The sequence below is a fragment of the Cynocephalus volans genome, chromosome 3, assembly GCF_027409185.1.
Source record: "Cynocephalus volans isolate mCynVol1 chromosome 3, mCynVol1.pri, whole genome shotgun sequence".
NCBI classification, from domain to species: Eukaryota; Metazoa; Chordata; class Mammalia; order Dermoptera; family Cynocephalidae; genus Cynocephalus; species Cynocephalus volans.
In genome coordinates, this window is record NC_084462.1 from 173,321,000 (window position 1) to 173,335,256 (window position 14,257).

General features: G+C 53.8%; 1 protein-coding gene across 1 annotated transcript in view; it reads right to left on the minus strand.

The window, feature by feature from the left end:
• RIN3 (Ras and Rab interactor 3) overlaps positions 1 to 14,257 on the minus strand; it is a 136,374-nt gene that overhangs the window by 25,393 nt on the left and 96,724 nt on the right. The window contains exons 6-7 of the mRNA XM_063091435.1: positions 6,864 to 8,375; positions 2,588 to 2,896 (exon numbers count right to left, since the gene is read on the minus strand). Coding sequence (XP_062947505.1) covers positions 2,588 to 2,896; positions 6,864 to 8,375 — 1,821 coding nt within the window. The remainder of the gene's footprint in view (positions 1 to 2,587; positions 2,897 to 6,863; positions 8,376 to 14,257) is intronic.

Sequence of the window (14,257 nt, forward strand, 5' to 3'; positions counted from 1 at the left end):
CATTTAACACAGGAGGAAACTGAGGCTGAGCCCCTAAGTAATCTGAACACAGTCACACAGCCGAGAAGGGGCAGAGCTGGGAAGGAAACCTGGATCTTGTTCCTCCCTGTTCCTTCAAGGTCCCAGGGCCAGCCTGTCTGAGGCTGCTCCCAGCACAGGGTGCTACGAGGACTCTGTCTCCGGTCTCCTTTCCAGCTTGATCCAGTTTTACTGCTGCTCCCCCTGCACACCATGCAGGTCACCCCTGAGCCTGCCTATCTCCCACCTCCAGCTGCTGCAGATCCAGGACTGCTTCACTCTGAGAAGGTCTGAGAAGGCTCCTGGCTTATTTCAGGCCAGTCCTTGGCAGGGTCATGGTAGGTTCTCAATCTCAGTTCCATGTTGCTGCTGCTAGGTATGGGGACACTTTCCCAGGGTTCCATACCTCTAGGGCTGACCATATCAAGCTCGTTGACAGCTCTGGGTTCTGCAGGCTGCTTGCTGCCCCCCACCTTACTTCTTTGGGGATTTATTTTAAGAGGTTGCTCAGGTGTGGTGCTCACATCCTGGGCTTGTCCTCTGGGCTCCAGACTGCACAGGACACCTGAGCTCTAAGTCTAATGTCCATGCTGTGAAAACAAACATTTCACTATATCCTGTTTCTGCAATAAGGCTCTTTTTTCCAATCACCTTTCCAGCATTAGGATCAAGTTAAACGTGTAGTTCTAACTCAGTGTGGCATCTGCTTTTGGGGAACACTATTCATTCCAACAAATGTGGGTTTTACACAAAAAAGTGACTCCAACCCAGAATCGTAGCCTGTACCAAGTCTGTGAGGGAAGTTTTATCAATGGGAGGGGACCCAGAACCCTCAATTACACAGCAACAACTACTTTCTGTTGGCCTCTGGCCAAACTGGCCAGCTCTTCTCAAGGGAACTGGAGAGAATCGCTCTCCTAAAATAGCCACATATGTTGAGCCTGCTAGGTGCTGCGCATTGAGGTCCACATTTTACATATGCTGTTTCTAATATTCACAAGTGACAGAGTATGGCTTCTGAACCATCAGGGGTCTTAGTTTCCCCTCTCTGTGAAGCAGCTTCCTCAGGTAAAGAAAATGGGCCTTAAGGGGTTAAGTCAGTCATTCAAATTTACACAGGTAGTAAGTGACAGACAGGAATTTGAACCCAGGTCTAGGTGGCTACAGAGGTGACTATCCTTCCACTTTCCATTACCATGGCTGCCATGTACAGATACACAGGCCGCTCACTGCACAAGGGCATTCAGCTGCAGGGGGGACTAGAGGATGAAATCCAGCCAACATTCTGTTCTTTAAGGTGAGCACCGTGGTGCAGTGATGCCTGCTCTTGTCTGCCTGGAGGAGCATCAATTATAAATGGTCCCAGTGATTCCTTCCCTGCATCCGCACCCCTTCGATGTGACTTTGCAGCTCTTCCCATCAAGAGGGGATGTGTTCCTCGACCCCGGCATCTGGACTGGTCTTGTGACTAAACAACTCAATGAAATGTGTTAGAGTGATATTGTGCTGGTTCAGGGCCAGGCCTCAACAGGGCTTGCAGGCTTTGCTTGCTCTCTAAGACCCCAGCTACTGCCATGGGCATATGCCTGTGCTAACCTGCTGGAGGATGAGAAACTCAGGGCTCAGTTCCCCCCATCCTAGAGCAGCGAACATCTAGTTAACCACCCAGCATATGAGCAAGGCCATCCTAGACCAGCCAGCCTCCAACCAACTCACCTCTGACCACAGACCCATGAGCAAGCCCAGACAGGCTAAGGCATGCCTGACCCAGACCAGCATCCCTGCCTGACTGACCGTGCACTCGTGAGTCATAATCAGTGCAAACTCTTTAAGGCAGCTATGAGGACTTGAATTTTGTCCCTTTCAAAAGTCATATGTTGAAGTCCTAATCCTCAGTCTCTCAGAATGTGACCTTATTTGGAAATAGGATCCTTGCTGATATAATTCGCTAAGATGAGGTCATACTGGAGTAGAGTGGGCCCCTAAGCTAATATAACCGGTGACCTTATAAAAAGGGGAAATTTGGATGCAGACATGCACACAAAGAGCATACATGTGAGGATCTGAGTCCTGCTTCCACAAATCAAGGACCTAGCAGAAACTGGGAGGGAGACCTGAAACAGATCCTTCCCTAGTGCCCTCAGAGGGAACACAGCCCTGCTGACACCTCGATCTTGAACTTGTAGCCTCCAGAACTATGAGACAATACATTTCTGTTGTTTAAGCCACCCAGCTTGTAATATTGTGTTTCAACAGTCCTAGGGAACAAATAGAGCACCTTTTCCTAATTCTCAGAAAGGCACAGTATGGGCTGGCTTCCTTGCCTTTCTCCAGTGGGGCAGTCAATCATGGCCCTCCTCATGGTCCCAGCTAAGTCCTGGGATGTGCCCAGGAATCCCATCCATGACCAGTCACTCCCCAAGGGGCCCCTGAATCTGGAAAGGCTTCTCCAGTGCCAGGGGCCTTCCAGGGGCTCTGGAATCCTTGTGGGAGAGGGGATACAGACCCAATGATACCTTGGTTCCTGTAGAAGGCTCCTAGCCCAGGCCCCTCCCGGCTGCCCACTTACCTGGGTTGCCGAGGGCCATGGAGTCATAGATGAGCTTGCAGGTCTTGAGCAGGATGGAGATCTTCTTTTCAGGTGAGTAGGCCTTGTGCATGCTGGCGAACTTCTGCAGGATCTTCTCCATGACGGGCACTTCCGGTACACTGGTGGTCACGCCCAGGTCGGTGGTGGTGGTGGACAGGATCACCAGCTGGTTCTCCTTGAGCTGCTGCAATGAGCCATCCTTGCTGTGGATCTCATGCAGGCAGGAGTTGATGGCTTCTTTCAGGGGCTTCAGGACACATTTGTACAAGGCAGACTCTACAATTGCTTCTGTAGGTGAGCAAGAGGGCGAGGATAAGGAAACCAGCAGCAGGGATCCTGCCACCCAGCCCTGCTGCCCAACACCACTGCTGTCCCCACCTCCTGGTCCTCAGAAGGGGGTACACTCACAGCCCCAGCAGCGATACCTTGTGGTTCTGACATGTGAGAAAGTGTAGTACATTCAACAGAAAGCCACATGCAAGGACACTGGTGCAGGACCCTCCAGGGACTAATACTAACAGATCACTGTATCCTAATGCTTTTCACAGGGCCTGGCACAGAGTAAACTCTCACAGGGCTGCCTACCAGCACACAACTTCAGAGGGCACGGTTTGCACTGGAGTTGTGCCGTGTATAACCTGGGCAGCTGTAGGCTGAGGGCTTGAGGGCCCAGTAAACGATGGGTAGAATTATTCTTGATGTCTCTCTTTCAATTTCCAAATCCGCCTGACTCTAGCCTCGAAAATACAGTATATCTAGAACCTGACTTCTCACCACTTCCATGACTCCCACCCTGACCTGTTTGGTCAGGTTACCATCGTCATCTCTTGCCTGGGTTTTGTCAGTAGCTCCTTGCCCTGGCCCTTATATTCCATTCCCAACACAGCAACCAGTGTTATCCTGTTATGACACGTTTGACCAGAACATTCTTCCGTCCAAAAACCTGCAATGGCTCTCATCTTATGTTAGATCAAATCAAAGCCCAAGTCTTCCCTGTGGCCTACAAGGCTCGGCTGTGATCCGGCCCTGCAACCTCTTACTCATCACTTGGCTTGCTCCCCCATGCTCATGCTGCCCCCCAACCTGCCAGGGCTGCTCCTGCCACAGGGCCTTTTCACCTGCTATTCCTTTGCCTGGAGCAGTCACCTCACAGCTATCCATGTGGCTTGCTTCTTCACTACTCAAATGTCATCTCATCTGAGAGGCAGTCCTGATTATCTTGTGGAGCGGGAGTCACAGATTTGATCTCACAAGAACTCTGCAACATACATGCTATTATCTCCACTCTAAACATGGACCAATGAGACTCTGATGGGGTGGGCTGTGGGCTGAACAAGAATTTGAACTCATGTCTACTTGATGCCAAGGTGACGTTCAGCTGCTTTGGCTAACAGCTGGGCCCTACATCATCTCCACAGGAAGAGGCTTGGCTATTGGCCCAGTAAGGGGAGGTCCTAAGTCCTGTCACTATAGGGAGACACCTGAGCTGCCCTATCCCTGGGGAGAGAAGGGAGGGGCTCATACTCCCATGGTTGAGTCTCAGCGGAGGCTCAGACAGCCCTGCCCTGCCATGCAAGGCTGGGGTTGGCCCATGTCCGGATTTGGGGCCAATCTTGGCCGTCCTGGGTCCCTGTCCTGCCACCTCCCTCTTCCCCTTCAGCAGGAGAGCACATGGCTGGCCTCGTACCCCTCATCCCTCTCCTGTCCATCCTTCCAGGCCTACATCTTCATTCCATTGCCTTTGGATCCTCTCCAGCTAGAGGAGCATTGAGTTGGGGGCAAGGACTTATGCTTCCCTGCTGCCCCCGGCCTTGGCCAAGTCCCCTCCCCTTCCAGGGCCTGTTTCCCCATCTGCAAAATGAGAGGGCTGCATCCATGCCCTCCAGGGTCCCTTCATGTCTGAGAGCCACCAGAGCTCCTCCAGATGCCTCCTCTCCAGGCTCTGGCCCTTCACAGCCACACGTGTTAGGACCGTTCCATCTCTAATTGCTCCTATGACTTGTCTGCTAAGAGGGTGGAGTTCTGCTGTCTATCCTGCACACGGGCAGAGCTTAGAAGGAAGAGACAGAACAACAGAGCATTAGTTCATGGAAAGGGTAGGCCTGTCTCGGTATGCAGCCCAGCACTGCCACCAGCTGTCATTCAGCTGGGTCACTGAACCTCTCTGAGCCGTGGTTTCTTGGGAACGACAGTAACCCAGGCCTATGGGTTTAGTTCACGGTGCGGAGGCCGACATGCGCGGTGTCAGGAATGGTGCTGTTACTGTTGGTGCTGACTTCATTCCCATCCTCTGGGGAGCCCTTCTCTGTCATTCCTGCAGTTCCAGCCCTCCCCACCCTTGGTGGCTCAGCTCAGCAGCCACCCTATCCCTGCCTCCTCTGGGTCACTTTGAGCCTTCCATGCTCTTCCGTGTCCTCCCAACCCTCCCAGGCTGCACGGTGCCCGGGGCTCAGCCCTCGGACCTGGGATGATCTCATGCAGTCTCATGACTTTTTTTGTGCTGATGGTTTGCAAATGTCTATCTTTAGCGCACCCATCACCCCAGAACTGCAGACTTGAATCTTAACAGCCTGCTAGACATTGCCACCTGAGTGTCCACCAGAGCCCGCAAGATCACATGTCCAAAACCAAGCTCCTGAACTCCTCCCTAGCGCCTTCCTCTGGGAGTGGTGGCTGTGTCCTTCCAGGGCTAACCCCGCTGTCCTCATCTTGCCTTCTCTCTCTCACCTCCACATCCAGCCTGTTAGCCAGTCCTGGGGCTCCACCTTCACAGCAGGTGCAGCAGCCGACCTCACCTCTCCACCTGCCCTGCCTCCACCCGCTCCCAGCCACTGTCATGGCTTTTCTCGATCATTCCAGCAGACTCCAAACCTGCCGCACTGCTCCTGCTCAGTGTCTTGGCCAAAGCGACGCTGTTCTTATGTAGGTGAGATCACGTCACTGTTGGGCTTGACCCTGCCACGGCCTCTCCCAGGAAAAGCCAAGTCCTCAGAGAGGCCCACAAGGCCCTGCACAACCTGCCTCCTCCGCTGCCTCCTGACCTCACTTCCTGCCACCTTCCCTTTCACTTGTCTGTCACCTTACTCACCCCCCGCTAGAATGGAAGCTGCCCGAGGGCAGGGCCTCACCTCTCTTTCCCCAGCACCAAGATGTTGTCTGACCCAGAGGTGGGGGTCCAATGACTCTCTGTTGACTACCTGCTTATGTGGCTCACTCCCTCCCCAGATAATCAGCTGTGTGGGGACAGAGTCTGTGTCACTGTGACTCAGCATCCCGGTTTGGGCACTAACTCTCAGGCTGCCATTGGTGGGCCTAGCTCATGCTGCCCAGGTCCCTGCAGCCCCTGAGCTTCCTGCTTGCACACCCCCTGCACCCCCAGGGGCTCTGTGCAGGTGCACATACGGTGCTGGCCTCCTGAGGAGGCAGCTGCTGGTCCCAGATCTCAATTCCACCACCATCACCACATCTGAGAAGCTGCCATCAATCCTATACCTGGCAAACACCAGCTTCCAGGAGTCAGCTATCAAGATCAAATAGCCCTGGGAAAGGTAACACATTAAGCTCTTTTTCAAGATACATTCACTATGCATCTACTATGCTTCAGGGTCCCAAATGCCCCTTACTGTGTCCAGCATTGACCCTTTAATTATTGGAAGGGGGAGGACAGGCTAGGGGATGCCAGGGGAGGTGGTTCTTGGAGGGCTGGTGCAGTGACTCCTTACCAACTAGTTCAGAAGCAGCTCGATGTTTTAACAACTGCTGTGGCCATAGCAGTGTGATCTGACTGAGTATGTTTAATATCTACATAGGTGTGCCATTGATCGCAACATAAAATATCTTTCTTACTGTGAATCACCATCCAAAAATGTATGATAGTTATTGATGAGAGGCTGGTGGGGATGGGGGATGGCTGGGAGGCTACTTTAGAAGGGGTGATCAGAGCAGTGAGCTGTCTTGGGTTGGTTCCTTAGGACCAGAGCCCGAGAGAGGGAATTGGGTGCACTTGATATATTGGGGCAGAGCTCTCAGGAGAAAGGAGTGAGGAAAACAGGATGAAGTGAGGAAGAACTTGAGCAAGAGTGAGGTCTCAGCCTCAGCCTGCTCCCCGGGGGCCCCTGTAGCATAACCTGTGCCATGCGGTGGTCCTGCCTTAAGATGAGGGGGCCAGTCTTGTTCCCCCCATAGCAGGGAGTAATTGGCTGTGGGGTGCCAATGGCCTCCCTTCCACCCATGCTCGCCCCTGCCCAGCACTGACCAAGCTCCTCCTCGGAGTGCAGGCTGGGGTCCACCAGGGTCTTGAGCTCGGTGCTCTGCAGCAGGTAGCTCTTGAGCTGGGTCATCATGGTGCGGATCTCCTGCAGCATCTCGGTGCTGGAGGTCTGGCGCGCCATCATCTCCAGGCTGTACACCTTGTAGTCCTGCACCAGGCTGCCGAAGTACGAGGCCTTGTCCTGCGCCAGCTCCACCACCTTCTTGAACAGCTTGCGGTCGTTGGAAAGGAAGGCGCGGAAGACGCTGCTAAAGCTCACGAAGCTCAGCCGGTGCCGTGCCTTGTCCAGGATCATCGAGGGCTTCTTCTTCACACCGGGGCTGCTGAACTGCTCCAGCTCCTCCTCTGTGCTGCTGGTCGAGTAGGAGTCCTGGTCCGGGGCCAAGGTGGGCACTCCCAAGCCGTCTGAGAGGGAGACCAGGGAGCCCTTGAACTCTGGAGAGCTCTGAGGGTGGGCACTGGCCTGGGCCTGGAGGCGCACGGTCCCCGCTTGGGAGGCAGGACTTTGGCCTTGTCGGGGTGGACCGGGCGTGGGCGTCTCAGAGGTTACCGCCTGTGTGGAGAGCTCAGCGCTCTCCAAGGGACGAGGGAGGGCCGAAGCCAGCTGCCGGGAGATCCTTTTCTTCCTGGGGGGCGGGACGGGGGGTTGTTTGGTCTTCCTCGGCGGCTCTGGCAGGCCGCCTGGTTGGCTGGCTTTCGCCTCTGCTTTCTGGCCTTGCTCCGTGGTCCCCTTAGGCTTGTCCCCAGGGCTGTCTGAGGCCACCTGGGGAGGCAGGCTGAGTAGGGTTGTCCTGGAAAGAGCTGGCTGGTCCCCCTCTGCCGCCATTCCCACACCTTGGTCCTCTAGGGGTGGCTTCTCAGAGATGCGTCGTCTGGGAGGAGCAGCTGGAAGGCTCTTCTTCACAGGTAACGGAGGGACAGGGGCCTGCTGCGGGGGGCTGGGGGCTGCCTCTGGCTTCATCTCTTCCTCCCTGAGGGGGCCCAGGCCTGTGGCAGGGCGTGGGAGCCTCTCGCAGGCTGTCATGGGGGGCTGGCTTGGAGGGTCTGGGGGAGCCGGGGCATGAGGTGTGAGGTGGGGGGCAGACACTGGGGGACAACTGGGCAGAGGACAGGCAGGGGAAGGAGCAGGGGGCGCAGGAGGCTGGGCTAGGCCAGAGGGCTGCAGGGGCGCCGCTGGGGGAGGGGGCGGTGGGCGGCGTGGGGCCCACCTGGAGGTGGGCGAGGTAGCGGCAGAGGTGGCAGGCAGCGGGCGCAGGGGGCAGCTTCCAGGAGGCGGCTGGTCGGAGGGCAGGGCGCGGCCGCAGTCCTCGATGAAGACGGGATTCACAAACCACAGGCGGTCATTTCCTACCGACAGCACGATCTCGCAGGAGCAGTTTGTGTAATGGGCAGCAGACCTGAGGCTGGAGGCTGGGGGGGATCCGGGGGCCGGGTCTCTTGGGGGCTCTGCTGGGTGGACACCTCTCCGTGGGGGGTTCAGCGAGGAATCCCAGAAGCCTGTGGATGCAGGAGAGGGAGAGGTGTCAGTCCTGGAGCTGGCCCGCTGCAGGGACAGGGCGGGTGCAGGGGGGCAGGGCCGGGGGAGGGCCTGCAGAGCATTTGCATCACTGCTCTGGGCTTGTTTTCCACTCTGGACGTTTTTACACCTCTCCCACCACTTCCTGCCTCAAGAGGGGAAGCCCTGTGCCCTGCTCGGTCCTCCCCCGCACTGCTGGGGCAGGGCTGAGGGCGATGTGACAGGCTCAGCTTTCCTCATCCCTTGGTATGAGAGCCCACCATGGAGGGAACCAAGGACATGGGTGGGGGTGACAATGGCTGTGCTCTGGAGCCAAGTGAGCTGCAGACATGTGTGGGGATGGCATGGTGGGGACAGAGGAGACAGTGGCCCAGGGGTGCTTGTCTTTTCTAGGCCTTGGTCACAACAGCACCCACATCACAGGTGTGTGAGGAGAAAATGTCATCGTAGCAGGGAAGGGGCTGTAGGCCTGTTTCAGCCACCACAGTTGTTACATGCAGGAAGAACAGACCTATGGATTATGGCCGGGGGGATCAGACCTGACTGTCTGAGTGGGAAACAGCCATCCACTGCAAAATGATCCTGGCCCTGGGCAATCTCAATGTTAAAATGTTCAAGCATGGGGCTGGTCCTTTGCCCTAATTGGGAAAAGCTGGCTCAGAGATCAGAGGCTCCTGTACCGCTGAGTTAAATTCCACCAGGTGCCTCTACTGACGCAGTCCTCATGGACTGAGCCATGGCTGCGGTCACCAAGCAGGCCTGGCTCAGATCTTGACCTCTAGGCACCACACACCATCAAGTATCTGATGGAGGCTCAGGACCCTCCAAGAAGGGCACAGGGACACACGTCTTGGGAACAATTTCAGTTGCCTCACAGGCCACTCTGAGCTCACTCAAGTAGCTCCTCCTGGAGAGTAATGGGAACCAAGTCTCGTCCAAACTGCTAATTTTGGAAGTGGATAGGGGATTAGCCAGGCAGGTGCAGAACTGCTCGTGAATGGTGGGGCCGGCCACAAAGCCAGGGCTCCTTACTTCTAGGAGGGACTCATCAGTTAGAAAACTATGACAAATAACGTCAAGGATGATGACGGGAATCAACAGTCAGAGGTTCTTGCTTGTGCTAGCCCACGGGCGACTTGTTTTACGTGTATAATCTTGCTGGTCCCTGATCACAGGCTGTGTCCCCATTTTACAGATGAAGAGACTCAGAGAGATTAAAGGCATCGCCTGAGGTCACAGGGCCGGTTCTGTGAGTGAAGGAGCTGGGGTGTAGACCAGGTCAGACGAGCTCTACGGCCTATGTGTGTGTGGCCGCTGTGCTAAGTCGCTCCTTCACAGGAACTTGTGACACTTCCCATCTCGGTTGCCCTCCTAGCATCATTGAGTGGCAGGGTGTCTTGCACCCCAGACCTGGGGATGTGGCAAGAACACAACAGGCTCTTGATGATGAAAGAAGGGAGACAACACAGGACTGCCGAGAGCAGCCAAGTGGTGCTGCTCTAAGAGACGGGCACTCAGGGAAGTGGGCATTTGCCATTCTCCTGGCCAGGGGGTCGCAAACCCAATCCAGGCAAGCAGGGTGCATTCCCAGGACAAAGGGGCTGCTGAGAAACGAACTGAAGGTGAGCTGTGCCCCCCCCAGCTGTGCGTGGGCCCTCACAGGGAGGGCAGTGAGGCTCGCCATTCCGCTCTGTCCTGGGCAGCCCAACTGTCATGGCCAGAGGAGAGGGGCCAGCTGTTATCACAATAATAAGGAGGACAAACTTTCATGTGACTCTTTCCAAGTTGCAAAACTCTGTGCCCATCACTGTCACTACCCGAGGACTTGGAATGTCCAGAGCGGCCTCCTCTGTGAGTTGGAGAGCTATTCTCCGAGGCTGCCTAGGCCCTTTGCTTTGCTTTCTTGGGCAGCTACTGACCTCTCCATGATTGACTCACTCTCCTGGTGCCTTGCATCACACACACAAATGTTCTGGCCCCGTGGAGTGAGCATTTGAAGCACCGCACCTGTGTCTACCCAATAAAGTTGTGTCCTTGGGAGTTTCCCTAGTGAGGAGAAGCAGGCAGCCAGTCTGACTCAGAGGTGAACTGGGCAGCAGCACACATGTGAGCTGAGACCCCCGATGCTCACCTCTGTGATGCTTCACCCCTGTGGGTGAAGGTGGAAGGGTAGAAGATGCACAGAACTGCCCGCCAGTGCCCGGACACTCCCAGATCATGGCTGTATCCTGCCCCCTCCGATCCATTCTTTCCCTGTGGCACCGTGCCAGGCCCTTGCCTGCTACTGGTGGAGGATCACTTCCAACTCCTCAGCCTGACGTCTAGCGTGTATCTTTTCTGGCATCACCGTCTGAGTCTTCATCCCGCTCAACCTGCCACCCACCATCAGGTCTTGGCTGATGCCATTCACTCTGCTTGGGATTCTTTTGGCAAACCCTTGATCATCCTTCAAGACTCAGGTCAAGTGTTACCTGTTTGGTGGAGCCTTCCTGATGCATTCAGTCCTCACACTGCCCTGTGTTCCCCTAGCTCTGGTGTACATGCTGACTGTGGTGACCACTGCCGGGAATGTCGTTCTGTTTTTGTCTGACTTACCCACCAGACTCAGAGCTTCCAGAAGGCGACAACAATGCTTCATCCTTGTGAATATTTATAGCACCTAAGACAGTGTGTGGAACAGAGCAGGAGCCCATGTCTGCCCTGTAGCTCACATGAGTGGATTAGCTTAGCCAGAGTGAGAGGCGGGCTTCTGAGAAATGGGACACAGGCAAGGTTAAGTTTTGATGGCAAGGTGGGGACAACCTGAACCAATGGAGGATGTTTAAAGACAAGAGAATAGGGAGGAAGGCAAGAAGGAGGGCAGAGGAGCTCCATAAGCAGAGGGACCACCAGCTGGACAGTCTGCCAGGAGACAGCAGGGAGGACCCATTGTGTGCAGAACACAAGAGCACATTTTCCACCACACAGATTTGGATTCTGGCAGGAGTGGAACAGACACCAGGGTTCAGGGAAATGGACTTGGCGTCCAGGTGACTAGGACACTGCTTCCCTGCCCTGGGACGGGCCTGGTGGTTGCACCTGGCAGGGCAGAGGCCTCAAGGCCTCAAAGCTAATGCTACTCCAAGGGGCAGAGTAAGCTGGGAGCCGAGGGTCTGCATCCTAGGGTCTAGGGGCAGCAGTGCAGAGATTTATGCTTAGGAAAAAAAAAAAAAAAAAGGGAAGTAGGTAACTTTCCTGCAGTCTGTGGAATGCCAAGACCAGAGGAGAAGCGGAACACTGTGTCATGCAATCCTAGTGGTTGGCAAAGCTGTGGGCGCCGGCGCCCAGTGGCACCATGCCAAGCCTTGGCTCAGCTGCCCAGGTTGCCGTAAAGAAGGGCCCACCTCTTCACTGCCTCTGCACTGCCTTTGGACCGAGGCAGCCATTTTGCTGGTCTTGTGGTCTCCTGAGCCTCAGCTGGGGACACCTTTTGCCAGGTGTCCACTCTTAACAATCCTCAGAGGGCCTGGGCCATGTCAGGTGCTGGGCTGCGGGTCCTAAGGGCAAACTAAGGTTTCACTCTTGGGGAGCCCTCAGCTAAGACAGGGCAGAATGGGGACAAATTAATGCAACAAAGTGTTCCAGATGACATGGAAACAGCTTGAAATCCAATGAGTTCACTGAGTAAATATTTTTATGGCATCCCAAAGATGGGCTGTTGGGCAGTCATTCAAACTCAAGTTTTCAATGAGTTTTTAATGACTAGGAAAATTCTCATTGTATGATGTAAAGGAAAAGCAAATTACACCAGAATTGGAAGAGCTACAGAACATATGCCTTCCTAAACATGTTTGAACAGTATTAAACATATATACATTGCAAACATGTTAGAGGACCACTGCAAATAACCCTTGTTCTCTAAATTCCTTTTGCATTTAGAATCAAATGCATATAGTTGGCTGCTGAATTACTCCCTATGTAGTTTTGTGGCCCCAACTAAGCTCTTGAAGTCCAAGATTATGCCTCGTATAGGCTGCACTTTCGAATGCTGGCTTTCCCAAGTCCAAAGCCAGACTTTCTTATGTCGGCTCACTCTCAGCCACCCCATGGCACTGAGCTCCCTGTCAGTGACTTTATCCCTGTCTAAATAGTGGGGCTTGTGCAACTATTTGGATACTTATTACATTCTACTCACAAAAAAAAGAGTAGAATGGCAGAAAAATAAAATTGCTGACAATAATGATAAGAAACCCATATGCGTTATCACCTTATCATATTGCAAGATCAGTAGGTGGGCTGAAAACCATTGACTAGACACTCCTTGACTCTGGGCTCTAGGCGAAAACCTGAAAGTCACAAATACGTTCAAACAAAACCAAATGAAAAGGCAAGCTACAAAACTGTATTTTCAGTTGTGTGTGCTGAAGAAAAGAAAGACTGGCAGGCAACACGCCCAAACCTGCAGCAGTGGCGGGATTGTGCATGGCTGTCGTCCCCTTGCTTTCTGGTCTTGTCAGTTAAAAGCCAGCAAGCAAATGCATCCAACATGCCAGACTTATAATAAGAAAAAGATGTCATGAAAAAAAGCAGCATGTATAGGGCACGATGCCGTGAGTGGAGGCTCACCGCCCTCCCTATCCCAGTTAGCAAAAGGGCACATGTTGGTTTGCCCTGGAGGCAAGGCCAGTGGAGGAGAGGGCCGAGGAGCCAGAAGGGGTGAGCAAGGCTGGCTGAGGATCAGTTGGAGGTGCAGACAGAGCACCAGTTCAAACTCAGAAAGCCCCGAGTGTGAATCCAGCTTCGGTCACGTCCTAGTGAGGAAAGCCCATTAGTCGATCTCTCTCTCTCTGGATAACAGCTTTACTGAGATGTCATTCACATACAACACGGTTCACCCATTTAAAAAACACCCCTGTGGTTTTTAGCATATTCACGGAGTTGTGTAACCATCACCACAACCGATTTTAGAGCATTTTCATCATCCCAATAGGAACTCCATGCCCATTAGCAGGCACGCCCTGCTCCCTCCCCCCAGCCCAGCCTCTGGCAGCCACTAATCTGTGTCTATGGATTTGCCTATTCAGAACATTTCATATAAATGGAATCATACATGTGGTCTTCTGTGTCTGGCTTCTGTCACTTAGCATGATGTTTTCAAGGTTCATCCGTGTTGTACCAAGGGTCAGTACCTATACTTCTTTTTCTTTCTATAGCTGAATAAGCCCTGCCAACTAGAGTTTCTGTTTCCTCATCTGTAAAATGGGTTTTTGTGTGAATAAATGAGGTAATGTATCTGTGGGCTTATGTCAAGGAATTTGCCTCCCACTGTCCTTTTGGTTTTCCCTGAAATGCTGACCATACCAGGGTAACACTGGCTCCTGGTCCCATCACTACGCTGGCCAGTGATCATCAGATTCCTCCTGGAGAACGTGAATGGAGAGCAATGGTCAGGTGGGGCTAGGGGCTGCAGTCAGAGCCTGGCTGGTCAGAAGAGTGGGGGTAACAGGACCCTGGCCAATCGAGGAGGCTGAATACAGAGAGCAAGGGGCAGGCATGTGCACAGAACAGGTGATGTCACCCACAAGGCCCAGCCGACCTGCCTTCTCCATTTCTCAGATTCTGTAGTGTCCTTTCTCTAAATCTCTTTATCCATACGAGTTTGCTACAAGAGTCCCTTGCCTAGAACAATGCATGACCTGCTGGCACAATGTCTAGTGTGTCCGGGCTCTTGCGGAAATGCTGCTCTTTGCATATCTATCATCACCATTACATGTGAAGGTTGGGGAGGCCCAAGCCTGCACATGCCAGGGCCAAGGATGTGCCTTTCAGCTCCAGGTCTCCATCTACTCAGAGACAGATTGGAAAGTTAAGCTTTCCTTGGTTC